At 31.4% G+C, this 14,984-nt stretch overlaps 3 protein-coding genes across 4 annotated transcripts in view; all 3 read right to left on the reverse strand.

The window, feature by feature from the left end:
* ds (dachsous cadherin-related 1) overlaps positions 1-1,417 on the reverse strand; it is a 377,057-nt gene extending 375,640 nt beyond the window's left edge. Inside the window, exons 1-2 of the mRNA XM_087413226.1 lie at positions 1,278-1,417; positions 1,056-1,194 (exon numbers count right to left, since the gene is read on the reverse strand). The gene's annotated coding sequence lies outside the window, so the exon portion shown is untranslated. The remainder of the gene's footprint in view (positions 1-1,055; positions 1,195-1,277) is intronic.
* On the reverse strand, positions 1,196-2,222 carry LOC105146670 (hypothetical protein). Its single transcript, XM_011057079.2, has 2 exons — positions 1,981-2,222; positions 1,196-1,910 (listed from the first exon to the last, which is right to left on the reverse strand). The coding sequence occupies exons 1-2, from the start codon at positions 2,220-2,222 to the stop codon at positions 1,457-1,459; spliced, it is 696 nt and encodes a 231-aa protein (XP_011055381.1). The 3' UTR covers positions 1,196-1,456.
* Tbc1d15-17 (TBC1 domain family member 15/17) lies at positions 1,981-7,955 on the reverse strand. 2 transcript variants are annotated; one of them, XM_087413335.1, is made up of 10 exons: positions 7,757-7,955; positions 6,375-6,467; positions 5,796-6,297; positions 5,505-5,675; positions 5,108-5,202; positions 4,817-5,015; positions 4,497-4,714; positions 4,107-4,421; positions 3,804-4,035; positions 1,981-2,313 (listed from the first exon to the last, which is right to left on the reverse strand). In XM_087413335.1, the coding sequence occupies exons 1-10, from the start codon at positions 7,859-7,861 to the stop codon at positions 2,276-2,278; spliced, it is 1,968 nt and encodes a 655-aa protein (XP_087269461.1). In that variant the 5' UTR covers positions 7,862-7,955; the 3' UTR covers positions 1,981-2,275. The 2 variants fall into 2 exon arrangements, with proteins under 2 accessions (XP_087269461.1, XP_011055391.1); XM_011057089.2 differs by lacking the exon at positions 1,981-2,313 and having other exon boundaries at positions 3,087-4,035; positions 7,757-7,951.
* Between the last annotated feature and the right edge of the window lie 7,029 nt (positions 7,956-14,984).

Genomic DNA, 14,984 nt, shown 5'->3' on the forward strand with positions numbered 1-14,984 from the left:
TATTCTAGAAAACGTTAAAACGCTGCGTTTTCGCACATATATTCGCAACAGAATTAACAGATAGTAAAGCATCTGTCTTCACGTTGGATCCACGTGCAACTTTTTCAGACATCTTTGTCGCACGCTTTCGCTTCTCTTCATTTTTTTTTAAGTCTCATACGCGCGCGTGCATAAACGCATATAATCGCACGTCGCGAGGCTATAACGTTTTTCACACAGCGATGGTGCCGATCGATTATTTCTGATCCAAGTAATAATAATATGTGAATGTAATTGCTCCGTCGTTTAGATTAGCTATTAATTGCTTCCCCCTCGGTGTATTTCATATGATGAGTGTCATTTATGGCTGCGCTGCGATGCCGCGCGAGAAAAACAACTTGATATTGCCTCTGGCGCAATTGGTTGTCTTGCACCGCGGGCCTTCACGTGTATGTATGTGCTTATGACTCAGAAGGATCTTACGAACTACGTACAAATCCGATTTTGCGATTGAGACTTTTCTATTTTAAGAAAAGGAGACAGCGATCATATTTGTCATTCGAATAATATTAAGCTGCCAAATTCAACATTAGAATACGTATTATATTTTTTACAGTTCAAAAATTTAATAAGTCGAGATACAAAGAATAAAAAAGCCAATATCTTATCAGAAAACCCTTTTTTTTAAAAATACCCAGGAAATATTAATTAAAAGTAACTTAAAGTAACATGAATATTATAATTTTACATTCGGCAATATATATGTATTATATTTACATCGTTGAATGTGAAATTATAATATGTACGTTACTTTTAATTTATTTACTAGGTAATTATATATATTTTAATCCCATATATATATAAAATGTATATGTATTACTTTTAATTGATATATCTTAATTTAATCATATAACAACACGAGGACCTGTGCAATCTTATTCTTCTTTGGAGTTATACATCGTTATTTCTACTGCATAAAACATATTTTAGCATATAAATAAATATATTCCTTCCTTATTATTAATATTGAAGAAAGAAGCCTCGATATTAATCTTAGTAATTCCATCTATACTTACAGAGCGATAAGCAAAAATCATAAAAACATTGAGATGGCGTCATCTACCAGTGATCTCTCGTATTAACCGAAGCATGTTGGATTTGGAGCGCAATTGCGAAACGGAAGGCAATTGATGTTTCAGTAATGCTACTTTCCAACTATAAAAGAAAATAATTTTTATTTTTCAAGATATTCTTAGACTATATTAAACATTAAATAGGGAATACATTTCATAGCTCACTAGATTATAACTAATCCTATTGGATAAACAACTAAAGCGAAGCTCTGCTTCCTAAAGAGGCTTAGACTTGATCTATATAACATCTTGACACTTTGACTTTCATTGGAGAGGTCCGAAAGCTATCCAGGAGAAAAAGAAGAAAAGAGCCAAGGTTTCACAGGAATGTTGGGCTAATATTATCAATTCGCTGTATCCTCGTATTGCTCTATCGTGCTTTGTGGAGTGGTTTCCATCGCCAATATCTTAGAGCCGGCATCACCTTGCAGCAGGTCAGCCTCATCTTTTTTCATCTGGGTACTCTCGGCAGCATCAACGAAGGATTCCTCTAAATTTTCCTCTTCATACTCGGTCTCACTACTTTCACGTTTTAGCTGCATCTCTCGCTTGTGCCTTTCGCTAGTCTCGAAAAAGTTCAACAAATCCTCGGTCACGTTGAACTCCAGATCCTCGTTTGTATCCGATTCCGTGTCATTATCTTCCTGAGCGTCATTGTCGTTATCCGCACGATAATTATAATTCTCCCGAAAGCCACGATAGCCTCGATGTTGAGCCAGGGATCTCACTTTGTCGCGCAGCAGTTTATTTTCGTGCTCCAGGGCGATGCAACGTGACCTCCACCAGGTTATGCTATGTCTGAAAACCAACGAGATTCCTTTAATAATCTTCTCTTTGATTTTACCGTTGATTTAACTTGTGAACCTACCGTTTTTGCCATTCCTGGGCCACGGCATAATTCTTCCAGAAAGCATCGGCTTGCATCGTGCCCGTCGCTAGCGTCTGTCGTGCATCCGTAACATACTCGGGGAAGGCCATCCAACGACTCGCGTTGAACCTAACCTCTCGCTCGCGCAGCCGTTTCTTCAAGCGCTTCAAGCGTCGCTTCTTCTTCCACTTCTTTCGTCGTTTCGCTATGGCACATTCCGTCAATTCCATGCTCGATCGCATTTTCTTTATTATGAAAGGTCAGCTGAGTACAACTAATAGCTATACGTCATTGTTTACGTTTCCGTGCACGAACGCCATGAAGCGACGGAACCTGAATATGAATGGAATCTGACAATGTCTCCTTTGCTCTTGGAACTTTTATATAAATAAATAAATCCGATAAAATTGAAAATTGTATTTGTAAAAGAATTGATGTCTTTGATTTCTATCACGAAAGATTTCTCTGTGTATTTTTTCCTATCAATAATAAATTATAATGCTTATTAGTAACATGTTAAATTATTAATTTAATAATATATTAATCCCCCACTTTTTTTAAATAATTAATAAATGGCATTTTAAGGCTGAATATAATGAAACGTTTCTCTATGCATTTTCTCCTATCAATTAATAATAAATTGCAATGCTTATTAATAATATATTAAACTAATTATTAATTTAATACTATGTTACATTTCCAATTTCTATACATAATTAATTGCATTTCAAGAGTGAATACTAATAAACAAAATTCAACAAAAGTATAGAAAAGTCACAAAGTAAGCATAAAAAAATCCTGCAGAATGATGTTACATACACATATTAACAAATTAATATTTATTTATTAAAGCGTATCTTTTATTAATCTTCCGGTCTTTCAAATTATTTTAGACAAAGTGAATAATGTTCTGTTTCTACCAATGTCTAATTTTAATTTTAGTTCGACATAACTCTTCATCTTTTTCTAATTCTATAAACTTCTTATAAAAGTTTGTGTTTAATTCTAAGAATTAGAAAAAGATTAAGTTGAATCAAAATTAAATTTAAGCTACATTGGTAAAAATGGGCATAATAGAAGGGAGAAAACTGCATATTGGGAATATGTGAAAGATTAAATAGGTAATTTTTATTAGAAATGTACAGTAAGCTTTATACAAATCTAGAAAAGAGACTGTAACTTAGGTGTAAGTTACGCGTATATAACACTTATCAAGGTCTAAAGATGTTATCTTTAATCTGTTTCCGCGCATTCGCGCATAACAATCATCGTGAGTTCTTCTACGCATTAAAATATGTGCATGTTTTTACACAAGTATCAATTATAATCTCATTCTTTCGTCTCTGTACACACAGTAAGTGTTATAAATATCTCAAAATTCAACACTACCATTACTTCTCGAAACGTATTCATTACATTCGTATTCTATTATTTAGAATTTGAATCTCGATCAACCACAACGTTTAAAACAAAGAAAAGAATTATATCTACCGTCCAATTAAAAGAAATCTGATTAGAAACATATATTTAGGAACGTGCTTCTTATCGTTTATCTCAAAGCATCGATTTAATTTCGTGAAAGCTGCGTGAAAATTATTGTCAATAATATGTTTAAAATCAGCTACATTTTCAAACAAATCATAAGATAATGTGTAAATCCTCGTTTGCGAAAACAATTATTTTATTCTTTGTTCATGTAGACTTTCAATCAGCTTTCTGTTAGTGAATGATTGTAAAAGTCCAGTCCTGACCTCACATATACGATAGGTTCAATCCGCGTTCAAATGACACTTCATCATCTCCTAATTTAACATTGGCGCTACCTGTGCTATTTCGTCTCGAATTATTACGAGGACCATTGGCTCGGGCATTATTACTAGATGCTTCGTCATCGCTTCCATTCGTTGACGACGACTTATGCAATGGCTCCAGTCCGATAATTACACGTATGTCATCAGGAATTTGATGTTCCACGGACATCAACTGATAGTAAATACCTTCTGCCTTAGAAATTGTCCAAGGCAACTCGATATGAAGTGACAAATCGTTTATGTGCTGTAAACAATAATATCATATGACAGATGCGGATAAATTTATGTTGTTGTTATACTAAGAAAACGTTTTACCTTCAAAATTTCTGTAAATCCGTAATTGTTTTCTATTAAAATATTTTTCTCTGTGTCCAAAATAGCCGCGCATACTAATAAATGAAAGTTTTTACAGGGTAGATCGGTCCATAATATCTCCCATAACTTCAATATATCGATCGCGCTAAATTCTCGCTTGAATAATACTAACAACCATCGAAAGCAAAAGAACATGTTACCAGAATCATGTCTATTTAGATAATATGCTAATTGCGGTTCCGTAGTGCATAATAACGTGTATAATTGACACAATTGGCCTTTCATGCCTTTCTGATCCATCTCGAAATTAGTACTCTGTTTTAAAAGAAAAAAAGGTTATTTATAGGTATTAATATAAGTATTATTACGCAGAGAAAACATCATACTTACTACTTTATCCATGAATCCAACGAAACACCAAAACGCGTCTACTTCATTATCCATTAAAAATAAAATTGGACTAAGAAGATCGCTCATACCCTGAACATATCCTAAATCGAAATTGTACATTATGTAGGTCATGAGAATATCATATAATTGTTCCAAGTGTGGATTACTATCTCCTGCGTAGTAAGGATGTGTTCTGTCTGTCCTGTTAACATCCTTCTCTGGAATGACATTAAAAAATTTAATTTTCATTCAACATAAAAGCACAGTTAGGAATAAGTTATGTATTCTTACAAAAATAACAATTTTGTTGTTTTAATTACCTATCAAACTTTTTCGTTCTCTATAATCAGAAAATCGGCTTTCTTGCGCAGTCGTAAATGTACGCCATTGCAATTTCATCGTAAAATATTCGTCAGTCTTTTTCCTCTTAAGTTCTAATCTTTCGTTATGCGTCGATTTCCATGGGTAATAATTTAATAAAAATTTCCATACTTCAAAACGTAATGATGGACAAATTCCCTAATAAATTATCACAAATATATTCCAAAATTACATTATACATTATATAAAGAATACTCATATTATTGCCGGAAAAATATTTAGATACATACCCCCCGAAAGATAATTTCTTTGATAGCCTCAGGATCAGTGATTCTTCCTTCTCGATCTTTACATTTTTCCCATTGTTCTTGTGTTAACGGCGCACCTGATGGAATTGTAATTTTTATTTAAGCATAAAATAAATATACAATTTAATATATATTATATATAATTTTATATATATATATATTAGGTGTTGGAATTAATTCGTAGCGTTTTTTAATGAAAGAATGTTATTTATTTCACATGAGCATTAAAAAATACATTAATGAAAGTACTTCCCATCACTTGTAAAACGCTACGAATTAATTCCAACACCTAATATATATACATATATATGTGTATAACCATCTTATGTAGTTATATTTTCTATAGAATAATTTTTTAATTTATATATTAATGTATTACCGCGCGGACACGGTGGTCGTGGAGGTAGGTCTACTCCGACTCCAATTACTTCATACTCTTCTCCAGATCCTATAGATACAGATACACGTGGATGAGGATCGATCGTAAGAGACTGGTTTAATAAATCGGCTACTGCTTCCTCAACAGGTCGCTTCACTGGTTCTTTATACACTATAATATTAACAAACAATATGATCATGTATTATAATATATCATTGTGTTTATGTTCATAAAAACACACACTGCATTATAAATGTATTGAGTGAAGATCATTAATATATATCCGCTTACACCAGATATCTGCAAGTTTGCTGAATGCCTCCATTGTTGTTTCATAAGGACGATTGTGTAAGTTCTTTACAAACTTCCACACATAATCAGAAGTGTTTTCTTGAAACAGATCCAACTCAGCAAAAGATTTCTTCAAGACAGTTTCAACTTCATCCATCACCAGATATAAATTCTTATCCGAGCGTGATTTTACAAATTTGATGAATCCTTTTAACGAATTAATGAAACTTTCAGCGTTAGCCAACTGAAAGAAGGCAACGTAGGTAGTACCATCCCTCTGCATAAATATGAGCTGCTGTCCGCCGTGATTCACGCGAAATGACTTTAGATCAGAAAACAATATTTTAACGGTCCTCGTACGTCCAAGAGAGTCTGGACCCTCTGAGTTCGTGCGAGTCCTCCTCGTATGAGTATCCACTAAGGACCATTCTGGATCTTGATCTTGGCATTCTGATACCACGGAATCTTCTACTGGTTTCCATTCTATGCACTTGCCAAAACTCTGCAATGCAAAAATAAAACCCCTTACGATAATTTTCTCCATATATACATAATATTAATCCAATAACAAAATTTTACATATTCCACAATATTAAGCGTTCCTGAACTGTGAACCTCGTCTTCTCTGGCATTCGCTCCACGAAGCACAACGCCCGTATGGATGCAGAGATCCTATCAACAGAATTAATGACAGGTCAACAATTCTGCAGGAGATAACATACTTTCCAACAAAAGACACAGATAACACAGTAAATCATTCGTTGCTTTCTATTTACAAAAACTCTGATAATTTTCATTTGCGTCATAACTCAGTTGAATGCATGTTCTTTTTTATTCTGAGAAATAAGATTCAATTGAGCTTTTACCTGTAATCTGTACAAGTTGGAGACCATGTGCTTTATTAACTTTTGTTAATTCATGTTAAAAGTGAGATTTAATAAACCTGTGTTATCATGCAATAACTTTGTTACCAAAGCAAATAGTGACGTCATTATCTGAGTATTAAATACATAGTTTTAAATGACCCTATGTGATCAATAATACTGTCAGTATTAACAAATATTGATAATATAACTGATTGTGTGTCATTAATATTGATGAATTGAGGTAGAATACTAACAATGATCTGGATTTTGATTCTCAAGAATTAATATCACTTTATTAAGATGTCACAATGCAATAAAATATAGATAAGGTAAGTAAAACTCAAATGAAATATACTATCAATAATATTGATCGTGTAAAGTTGTAAAAATACTAAAAATATGCATACACTATCAGTATTACAGATCAGTATTATTGACTGTATAGTTTAGTTATAGTACCTTTACTCAGTCTCACTTGTGTAAGCAACTATTATATCCTTATTGTTTGCCAATGTTAAACAAAGATGGAATGGTCACTGTGTTACACTATATCTCTCGCTGGAAAGCACCAAGTAACTACATCTCTAAATATAAAATCGCAGGCCTGGAATGCAAGTGTCAAATGCGTCGCAATTAAAAACACTAATCAACAACAAATTACGTACTATTTATAAACAGTTAAAAAATGTCAAATTGTATTCATAATTTCGACATGAGACCACCCGCGCGATTTTTCCTGCGAGACCGAGGAATTACGGGATGTGCTGTGCGTTGATCGTCCGCGAGATACCTAACTGACCTAACCTCCAAATTCAAACCAAAAAAACATCGAAGAGCCCCGATCGAACACCGGGTGTTCTCGGTCACGGTCGATCGGTCGAGATCGCCGCGTCGTGAAACGTCGAATTTCCGTGCTTATGAATCACGCGACGTGTGTGCATGTGGGTGGGTGCACGTCGACGAACGTCATCCAAGTCATCCTCTGGCGATTGCACGAGATGCACGAATATTCTTCGACGCCCGGCGGTGCATCATTCCCTGTCGACCTCGCGACTTCCGCGACGTCCGGAAGAAAGAAACGGAGCATCCGCTCACCTTTCCCTGCTCCGTGGGCTCGAACATCTCGAGCCTCGTGCGATCAGTCGTCGTCCTCGTCGAATTCAACTCTCTGCACTCGCTCTCATCACAACTGTCCCACATCGCGGCACTGTACCCTCCGACCTGCTCCCACTATCACTCTCTCTCTCTCTCTCTCTCTCTCTCTCTCTCTCTCTCTCTTTCGCTCGCTCACGCGTTTCTCTCTTTCTCACGCTGCACTGTCCGAGACGCGCCGATCGTCCCTCTCTCTCGCTCACTCGCTCGCGATAACGTCGCTGTTTATTGCGCGGTCTTTAATTTACTCCGCGTTGACGCGTAAATTAAAACAACGAGCGCGCGAAGTACATCATGGAGTATTTTTCACCGGGTTGAAACTCGGATCCTCAGATCCGTTTCTTGGAACGAGCGGTGAAAATGTGGAGAATGTTCTCACATACACAAATATCGAATAGATTGTACAACATAAAAGACTCGATAGCGTATTATCTGCACCTGTAATTTCTAATGCAAATAGATCCGTAAATTGGAGAAATCTCATTGCAAACCGGTTTTATTTAATCGAATTGAGGGAAGTTTTTTTGACGAGGAGGCATCCCTTACAGAAGCGATTAACTAGGGAAATTATAGTTACCTGCAGTATAATTTCGGAGTTAACCATTTAATGAGTTTAATTCATTCTAGCAGAGAATATTCGATTCGTGATTGAACAGTTTTTACAACTACAATCCAATGAGCACAATGTCTAAAATCGATGCATAGATAACTTTAAGATATTTTCAAAATATATATACAATCAATGATTAACGAGTCAATGATTTCGGTTCTTATGTGTTCTCAATTGGAAATTTTTAATAATAAAATCAGATACAATAATTAAAAACAAACGTTTTGATCTATTATTAAATCATTTTTAATGTTAAATAACAATTATCATTTATGATATTGTACAAATTATTACTGTTAACCGAAAAAAACTAATAATAAGAAGAATATGCAATAAGAAAAATTGCAGCGTGGAATAGAGAAGTATTGTACAATCTGTTATAATATTAGGTGTTGGAATTAATTCGTAGCGTTTTACAAGTGATGGGAAGTACTTTCATTAATGTATTTTTTAATGCTCATGTGAAATAAATAACATTCTTTCATTAAAAAACGCTACGAATTAATTCCAACACCTAATATTATTTTAAAAAATCGAATAATCAATCTTATTGCGAAATCATTCGTTTATGATTACAATTTTTAAAAAATCGATTTTATATATTGACCTTAAACATGTATTATTGAGATCTCGAGAACTTTAAAATTGTGAATTATAGAGTAACTATCCCAATTACTGTGCCTGTTCCTATTAGTGTGCTTTTGTATTTCGATAAGTCATAAAGAAAACTAGACAAATAAATAAGAAAAAATATTTTTTTTGTTAAGTTAAATTATTAATGCATACACGATATATCAAAGATATATCAAAGATAATATTTTATTGTTTGAATATTCAAATATTTTAAATATTTTTCGAAGGATATGAGGAATTTATATGAATCCAGTAATATGTACCGCAAGATTTTAAGCTTGTCCCTATTAATATGCTCTGTATTGAAGCTGAGAATGTTGTGTTATAAGCGTACTTTGAAATAAATATAATTGAAATAATAATTTATGTAATATTAATCTAAACAATTAGTTTAAATTTATTATCAGTTTTAGTAACTATATGTAAAATGAATCAAATGTGGATAGACATACAAATTGGGGGTCCATTAATAGGGCCACTTAAAGGACTCATTAATAGGGACAAAAACACATTTTCTATTTTTGACAAAATCATTATGAAGTATATTAACATTTTTTAGATTAAAGAAATATTATAAGAAAAAGAAGTAGTTGAAAAACCGATATCGATTACAAATAGATAAAATTAAAGCTGCAATATTTTATAATTAATTCAGTAATAAGCAAATTGGCTAAAAGGCACATTAATAGAGATAGTTACCCTACATGTTTAAGGTCAACACGTAAAATCGATTTTTTTAAAAACTGCAATGTAACCATAAATGGATGATTTTACAATAAGATAAGAAGTTGATTATTCAGTTTTTGAAAACAATATAATGGATGATACAATATTTTCCTATTCCACGCTATAATTTTTCTTATTGCATATTCTTCTTATTGTTAATTTTTTCAATTGACATATAATTTGTACAATAACCAAAGATTTAAGATATTTTTCAGAGTTCTTTATGAATAAATATCTCATAAAGATATAGTGTTTCTTCTTTAAAGAACTTTTCTACAGAAAATCTGTTAAGTTGTTTTATGCGTCGATTTTAAACATTTTGCTCATTGGGAAGTTAAAACAACGCTTACGCAATTGTAGAAAATAGGCTATTAGATCTCGGACATGTCTGTTAAATTTAGTCATAATATTTATAACTTCATTAGCTTAAATTAAAATTGTAAACAGTTGAGTACCTTATTGAAAATTTTCACATTTAACAAATTTTGAATATCCTATATGATTCCCATGGAAATAGAATATTGAAAATCCATATATATGGAAAATCTATGTAGTATATGAAAATATGATAATCTACATAATATTGTGTATAATATCTATATAATACGCATCCTTTATAACTTTTTTATTTAATTTTTCGAAAACATTCTTGCTATAGTATTTTGAGCTACAAATTGTACGATACCCTGTATAATTATGTATACTGGTTATAATTTAAATAGACAATAATTAATAAGTAACACACACTTATTAATTGAAAAAGTAGTGTAGCACGTGGGAATCCTATAAAGTGTGTTTTTCAAAACCATTAATTAATAGTTAATTTCAGATAAAATTATTACAAACATGTTAGAAATAAAATGTATAAGTTTTAAATGTGAATAATATTGTTTTCGAATCAGTATCAGCTTGAGTCCAATTCATTTCAATGAATTCTTACATAAAAAAACCACATGTGATTTCTTATATAGGAATCCACATAGGACATAGATTTTTAGTTCATTCCCATGGAAAATCTCTCATGGAAAATTCATATAGATTTCCCATATAACTAGGTTCCTGGTGTTTTCAATAGTCATCAACAAGGTATTTATAGTACTGTGATCTACCTTTGATGGTTGGAAATCCATTAAGGAAAGATAAAAAAGAAAAGAGAAAAATATCAAGACTTACTGGTGCAATTCAGCGGCGAAATCGTGGCTGTCTGATGTTTCTCAATTTCCTTTCTTTTTTCTCAGAATTTTCTGTAACACTTGCAAAAGAAAACGAGATTACGACCGTGTGCATTAAAATACAGTGAGAGCAAAAAATATTCGTACAAGAAAATTTTTTATAAAAAAAGTCTTATTTAAAAAAATAAATAAAATTTTTTATTAAAAAAAGTCTTATTTAAAAAAAATAAACATTAATTAGCAATTTTACATAATATATTCTGTTCTAACATAAACAAACTTCGCATGTATTCCTGATTTTAGAATTTAAATTTCTGTACGATTTTTGAGCATCCAAACAATATAATTTTTAATTTTCGCTTATTTTTCAGATGATATATTTTCTATTATTGATATACAGGGTTGGCCATATTCGACGGAAAGATCTGGCAAACACTGTAACTTTTGACAGAGATGTTAGATCGAGTAACGACGTTTCCCATGATTGAAAAAAAAAAACATCTTTCCGTCGAATATGGCCAACCCTGTACATCTTTTTCATATATATAATTTTAAGAAACATAGTCTATTTTATTCTTTATGAATAAATTGTTATGAATAAATTACTCAGCAAAAATCAATTAAACGTCGAATCAATGTTGAAATCATCGTATCGATATCGATTTGACATCAATTCGATGATTAATTTCTTGCTGGATAATATTTACTTTTTAAAAATAAAGATTTTTTTAAAAAATACTTTCTTTGTACAAATATTTTTTGCACTCACTGTATGTATTTTATATGATAATTTCAATATACACGCACATAAACCGTATAAGCTTCACTGTATAAAAAACACTGTTTATTCATGGCATAAATGAAACATTAAAAATTTTTCCGTTGTCAAATCACTTAACAAGTACATACTCGTACATTACTTACTACATATATTACTTTGTGTTTAATTCAATAATAGCAATCAAATTACATTTGATCTAACAAAAATTCAAATCACAGAATTTATTATTACGATTGACGAGATTTTTTAATACGAAATTATCTGAAACCGAGTGTTATTATATAGAGATAATAATCATAATCCGTTCTCATATAGAGATTCCTGTAGATCATAATTGAATGTATCATTACAAATAATATTCATTTATATTTCCCATTTTATTTTTCGTTTTGATTCTCGCTTTTAATGAATAAATCACACGAAGTATCTACTCGAATAAACTACTGTCGCCGCGATATAGAATGTTAGTATAAAAGTGAAATCATGAAAGAAAGCGATATTTGTAAAGTATTAATAAGAAGACATCATCAAGTAGAAAGTAATGTAATGATACGTGAAGCGTCTCTCGCATTACCACCTACTTGTCTGAACGTTGTTGAATGATAGTGCGGTGACCTTTGCGACTTGTGTATGTAACGGCACGGCGCATCATGCACCTACAGTTTTATTTGAAAAATGTAAAGCTTTGTGAAATTTGAACAGAACGAAATAATTTCAGACTCTCAATTCTTTAAAATAAAAAACTAATAATAAAGAAAGGCCACTGAAAGCAAACTGCAGTTATTGCTAGCGCTAACTACGGTGTTATGCCCTTAGTGGTCTTTCTTTATTACTAGTTTTTCGCTTTGTGAAATATCCCACGCCAAATATCCGTTTTTATAGATCAATTTCACTTGGTTATATTGACAAAATAATGTCAATCAGTAATTTCTACTTTATATCATTTTAACTCCTACTCTCTTTTGAAACGAATAAATTGTAAAATATTTATCTCAATAAATATACATTGCCTCGATACACGTGTAAGTCTTATAGAACCAAATAATATATATAACACGGAACAATATTGAAAATGTATCCATCGAAAATGCATCCGCAGCTACGTAGTTCAATGTGCACGCTTCGTGCACATAGAGGCGCCAGTAAACAGGTTCCATTTAAAATGCAGATACATCCACTTTCAGTTCTCGGATTTCTAATAATGTGGTATTAAATTCATGCTGTATTATCATACAGATGTTTTTTGAATAAATATTGAAAAAAACATATGTGTACATATATTGTTGCATTTACGATGTAATATTTATTTTACATTTTCTATCTGGATTTCTACATGAAATAACAAGAATTTCTAAGAATTTCACTTATGTAATCTCGAAATCATGTATGTATTTTATGAGAAATAATTATAATCGAAGATAAAAAATTTAAATTAGATTTTAATTTATCACCTCCACAATCTTTGTGTGCCTAATACCCTAGACAGCACAGAATACTTATGATAAATATTTATTACTATTTATTTTTTGAAATGTTATACAAATATTTTATACATATTTTACATAAAGTTTTATTCGAAATATTATTAAAATATATACTTAATATTTTATGTAATATTTATAATAAGTATTTTTTACTTAGATTATAATATTTTATTAAGTATTTTCATATTATTCACAATGTTTACAGTAAATATTTTATAATAATTATAATAAATGTTTATAATGTGTGCAATTTAAGATTACAAAAATATTAAAAATAAATCTTATAAATATTTACAAATATTTTGTAAATATTTTATAAATATTGTTTGCTATTTGGATAGCGAATTTGACTAGATGCACTCAATGAGCAATTAAGTGCACGTTAAGGCTGTCATATACAAATTGATATAAAAATATTTAATATAAATATAAAAACAAAATAAAGCATGACATCCTTAATATTTTATTGGGCTGTTAAATATTCTGTATTCTATAATTCGAAATATTTGCATGTTACTTTTACACAAATTAAATCGGTATACAGCTTTAATATGCACTAGTGCATCTAATCAAATTTACTATAACTCTTTGAAATGGAGAACACTCTCCTTTCTCGAGTTAAGTGTTACAAGTGCGCGCGGTTACACCGAGTACGATTATACCGAATGCATTAAAAAAAAAAATAAATTTTAATATTGTACATACTTGTTTGAATATTTCTAAGTAAAAATTTACTAATATATATTTATTTGTCATACAAAATCATTCGTTTTATTTAACTATAATTTTTTTTGTTGAGTAAATATTTATTTACTACGTTTATGTTTACTTAGTGCTATTCAAAGAAATAATTAAGATTTAATAAACCCTTTTTTCGTTTACGTATTATATGATGTGTTGTAATAAGGTCTCTTTTTCATTCCTGCACTAAACTAGAACTCTTTTTCTCGTTTCCGCCAAATATTAAACGTATATCTATTTCATTTTAAATTCCAAAAGTGTATATTAATTTAGCCACAAAAACAGACTATAGACATATCTTGTCGAGACACAGATTACTAATTGATAATGGTCGAATATTCAGGATAATCCGAAAATGAATGTTCAGATTTGACAATTCTTGCATCTCCAAAAAAATCGTAAGTAGATTTTACATCATTTTTCATAAAATATGAAATTCGTAGTAATTCAGGATAAAATAAATCTACATTTTGTGAGGTTTTCTTTAAGATCTTATAAATTATAGAGTTATTTTCATTCTTGCATCGAAACCTTCGATTATGATGCAATTGGAAAGAGAACAGCTCGATAAAAAATCGATAATGGAAATATCTCTCCGTAATACGATTAGCATCGCAGTACTTGTCCGAAAGTGTCTCTTCAAGCGATTTCCCTAGTGGGCATTTATAATTCATAGTGTAATTTATGAATTAATAAAATGCCTCCAAGCTATGTATCTATATTTGGATCAGCTTTCGACAGTTAATTAATAATCGCGCACATATGACATACGATGTAACGAAAAAACGGGTAACAGCTAGTCGAATTAAGCCGCGCGTCCTTGTAAATTATGTGATCGACGGCAGTTCGTTTGCGGAAATTAATTTGCATGATTGGCAACAACGAGAGGAAAAGCAAGAAAGAACCATATACATATGTATGCATATGTACGTTTTATTATATAAATATCCACGATAGGCGATCAATGAAGAAAATATGTAGTTGCAGCCTTCTTTTTTCTAGACTTCTATGAATTTTCACGTTT

The sequence above is a fragment of the Acromyrmex echinatior genome, chromosome 14 (assembly GCF_024713525.1).
Source record: "Acromyrmex echinatior isolate Ae372 chromosome 14, ASM2471352v2, whole genome shotgun sequence".
NCBI classification, from domain to species: Eukaryota; Metazoa; Arthropoda; class Insecta; order Hymenoptera; family Formicidae; genus Acromyrmex; species Acromyrmex echinatior.

What these genes read in the sequence shown, in the direction of transcription:
- LOC105146670 (XM_011057079.2), bottom strand. Translation starts at nt 2,222, where the DNA reads ATGCGATCGAGCATGGAATTGACGGAATGTGCCATAGCGAAACGACGA. An exon ending in GCCCAGGAATGGCAAAAACG is followed by an intron (nt 1,911 to 1,980) that starts GTAGGTTCACAA and finishes GTTGGTTTTCAG; the next exon opens with ACATAGCATAACCTGGTGGA.
- Tbc1d15-17 (XM_011057089.2), bottom strand. Translation starts at nt 7,861, where the DNA reads ATGTGGGACAGTTGTGATGAGAGCGAGTGCAGAGAGTTGAATTCGACG. An exon ending in CGCTTAATATTGTGGAATAT is followed by an intron (nt 6,298 to 6,374) that starts GTAAAATTTTGT and finishes TTTGCATTGCAG; the next exon opens with AGTTTTGGCAAGTGCATAGA. An exon ending in AAGAAATTATCTTTCGGGGG is followed by an intron (nt 5,016 to 5,107) that starts GTATGTATCTAA and finishes ATAATTTATTAG; the next exon opens with GGAATTTGTCCATCATTACG.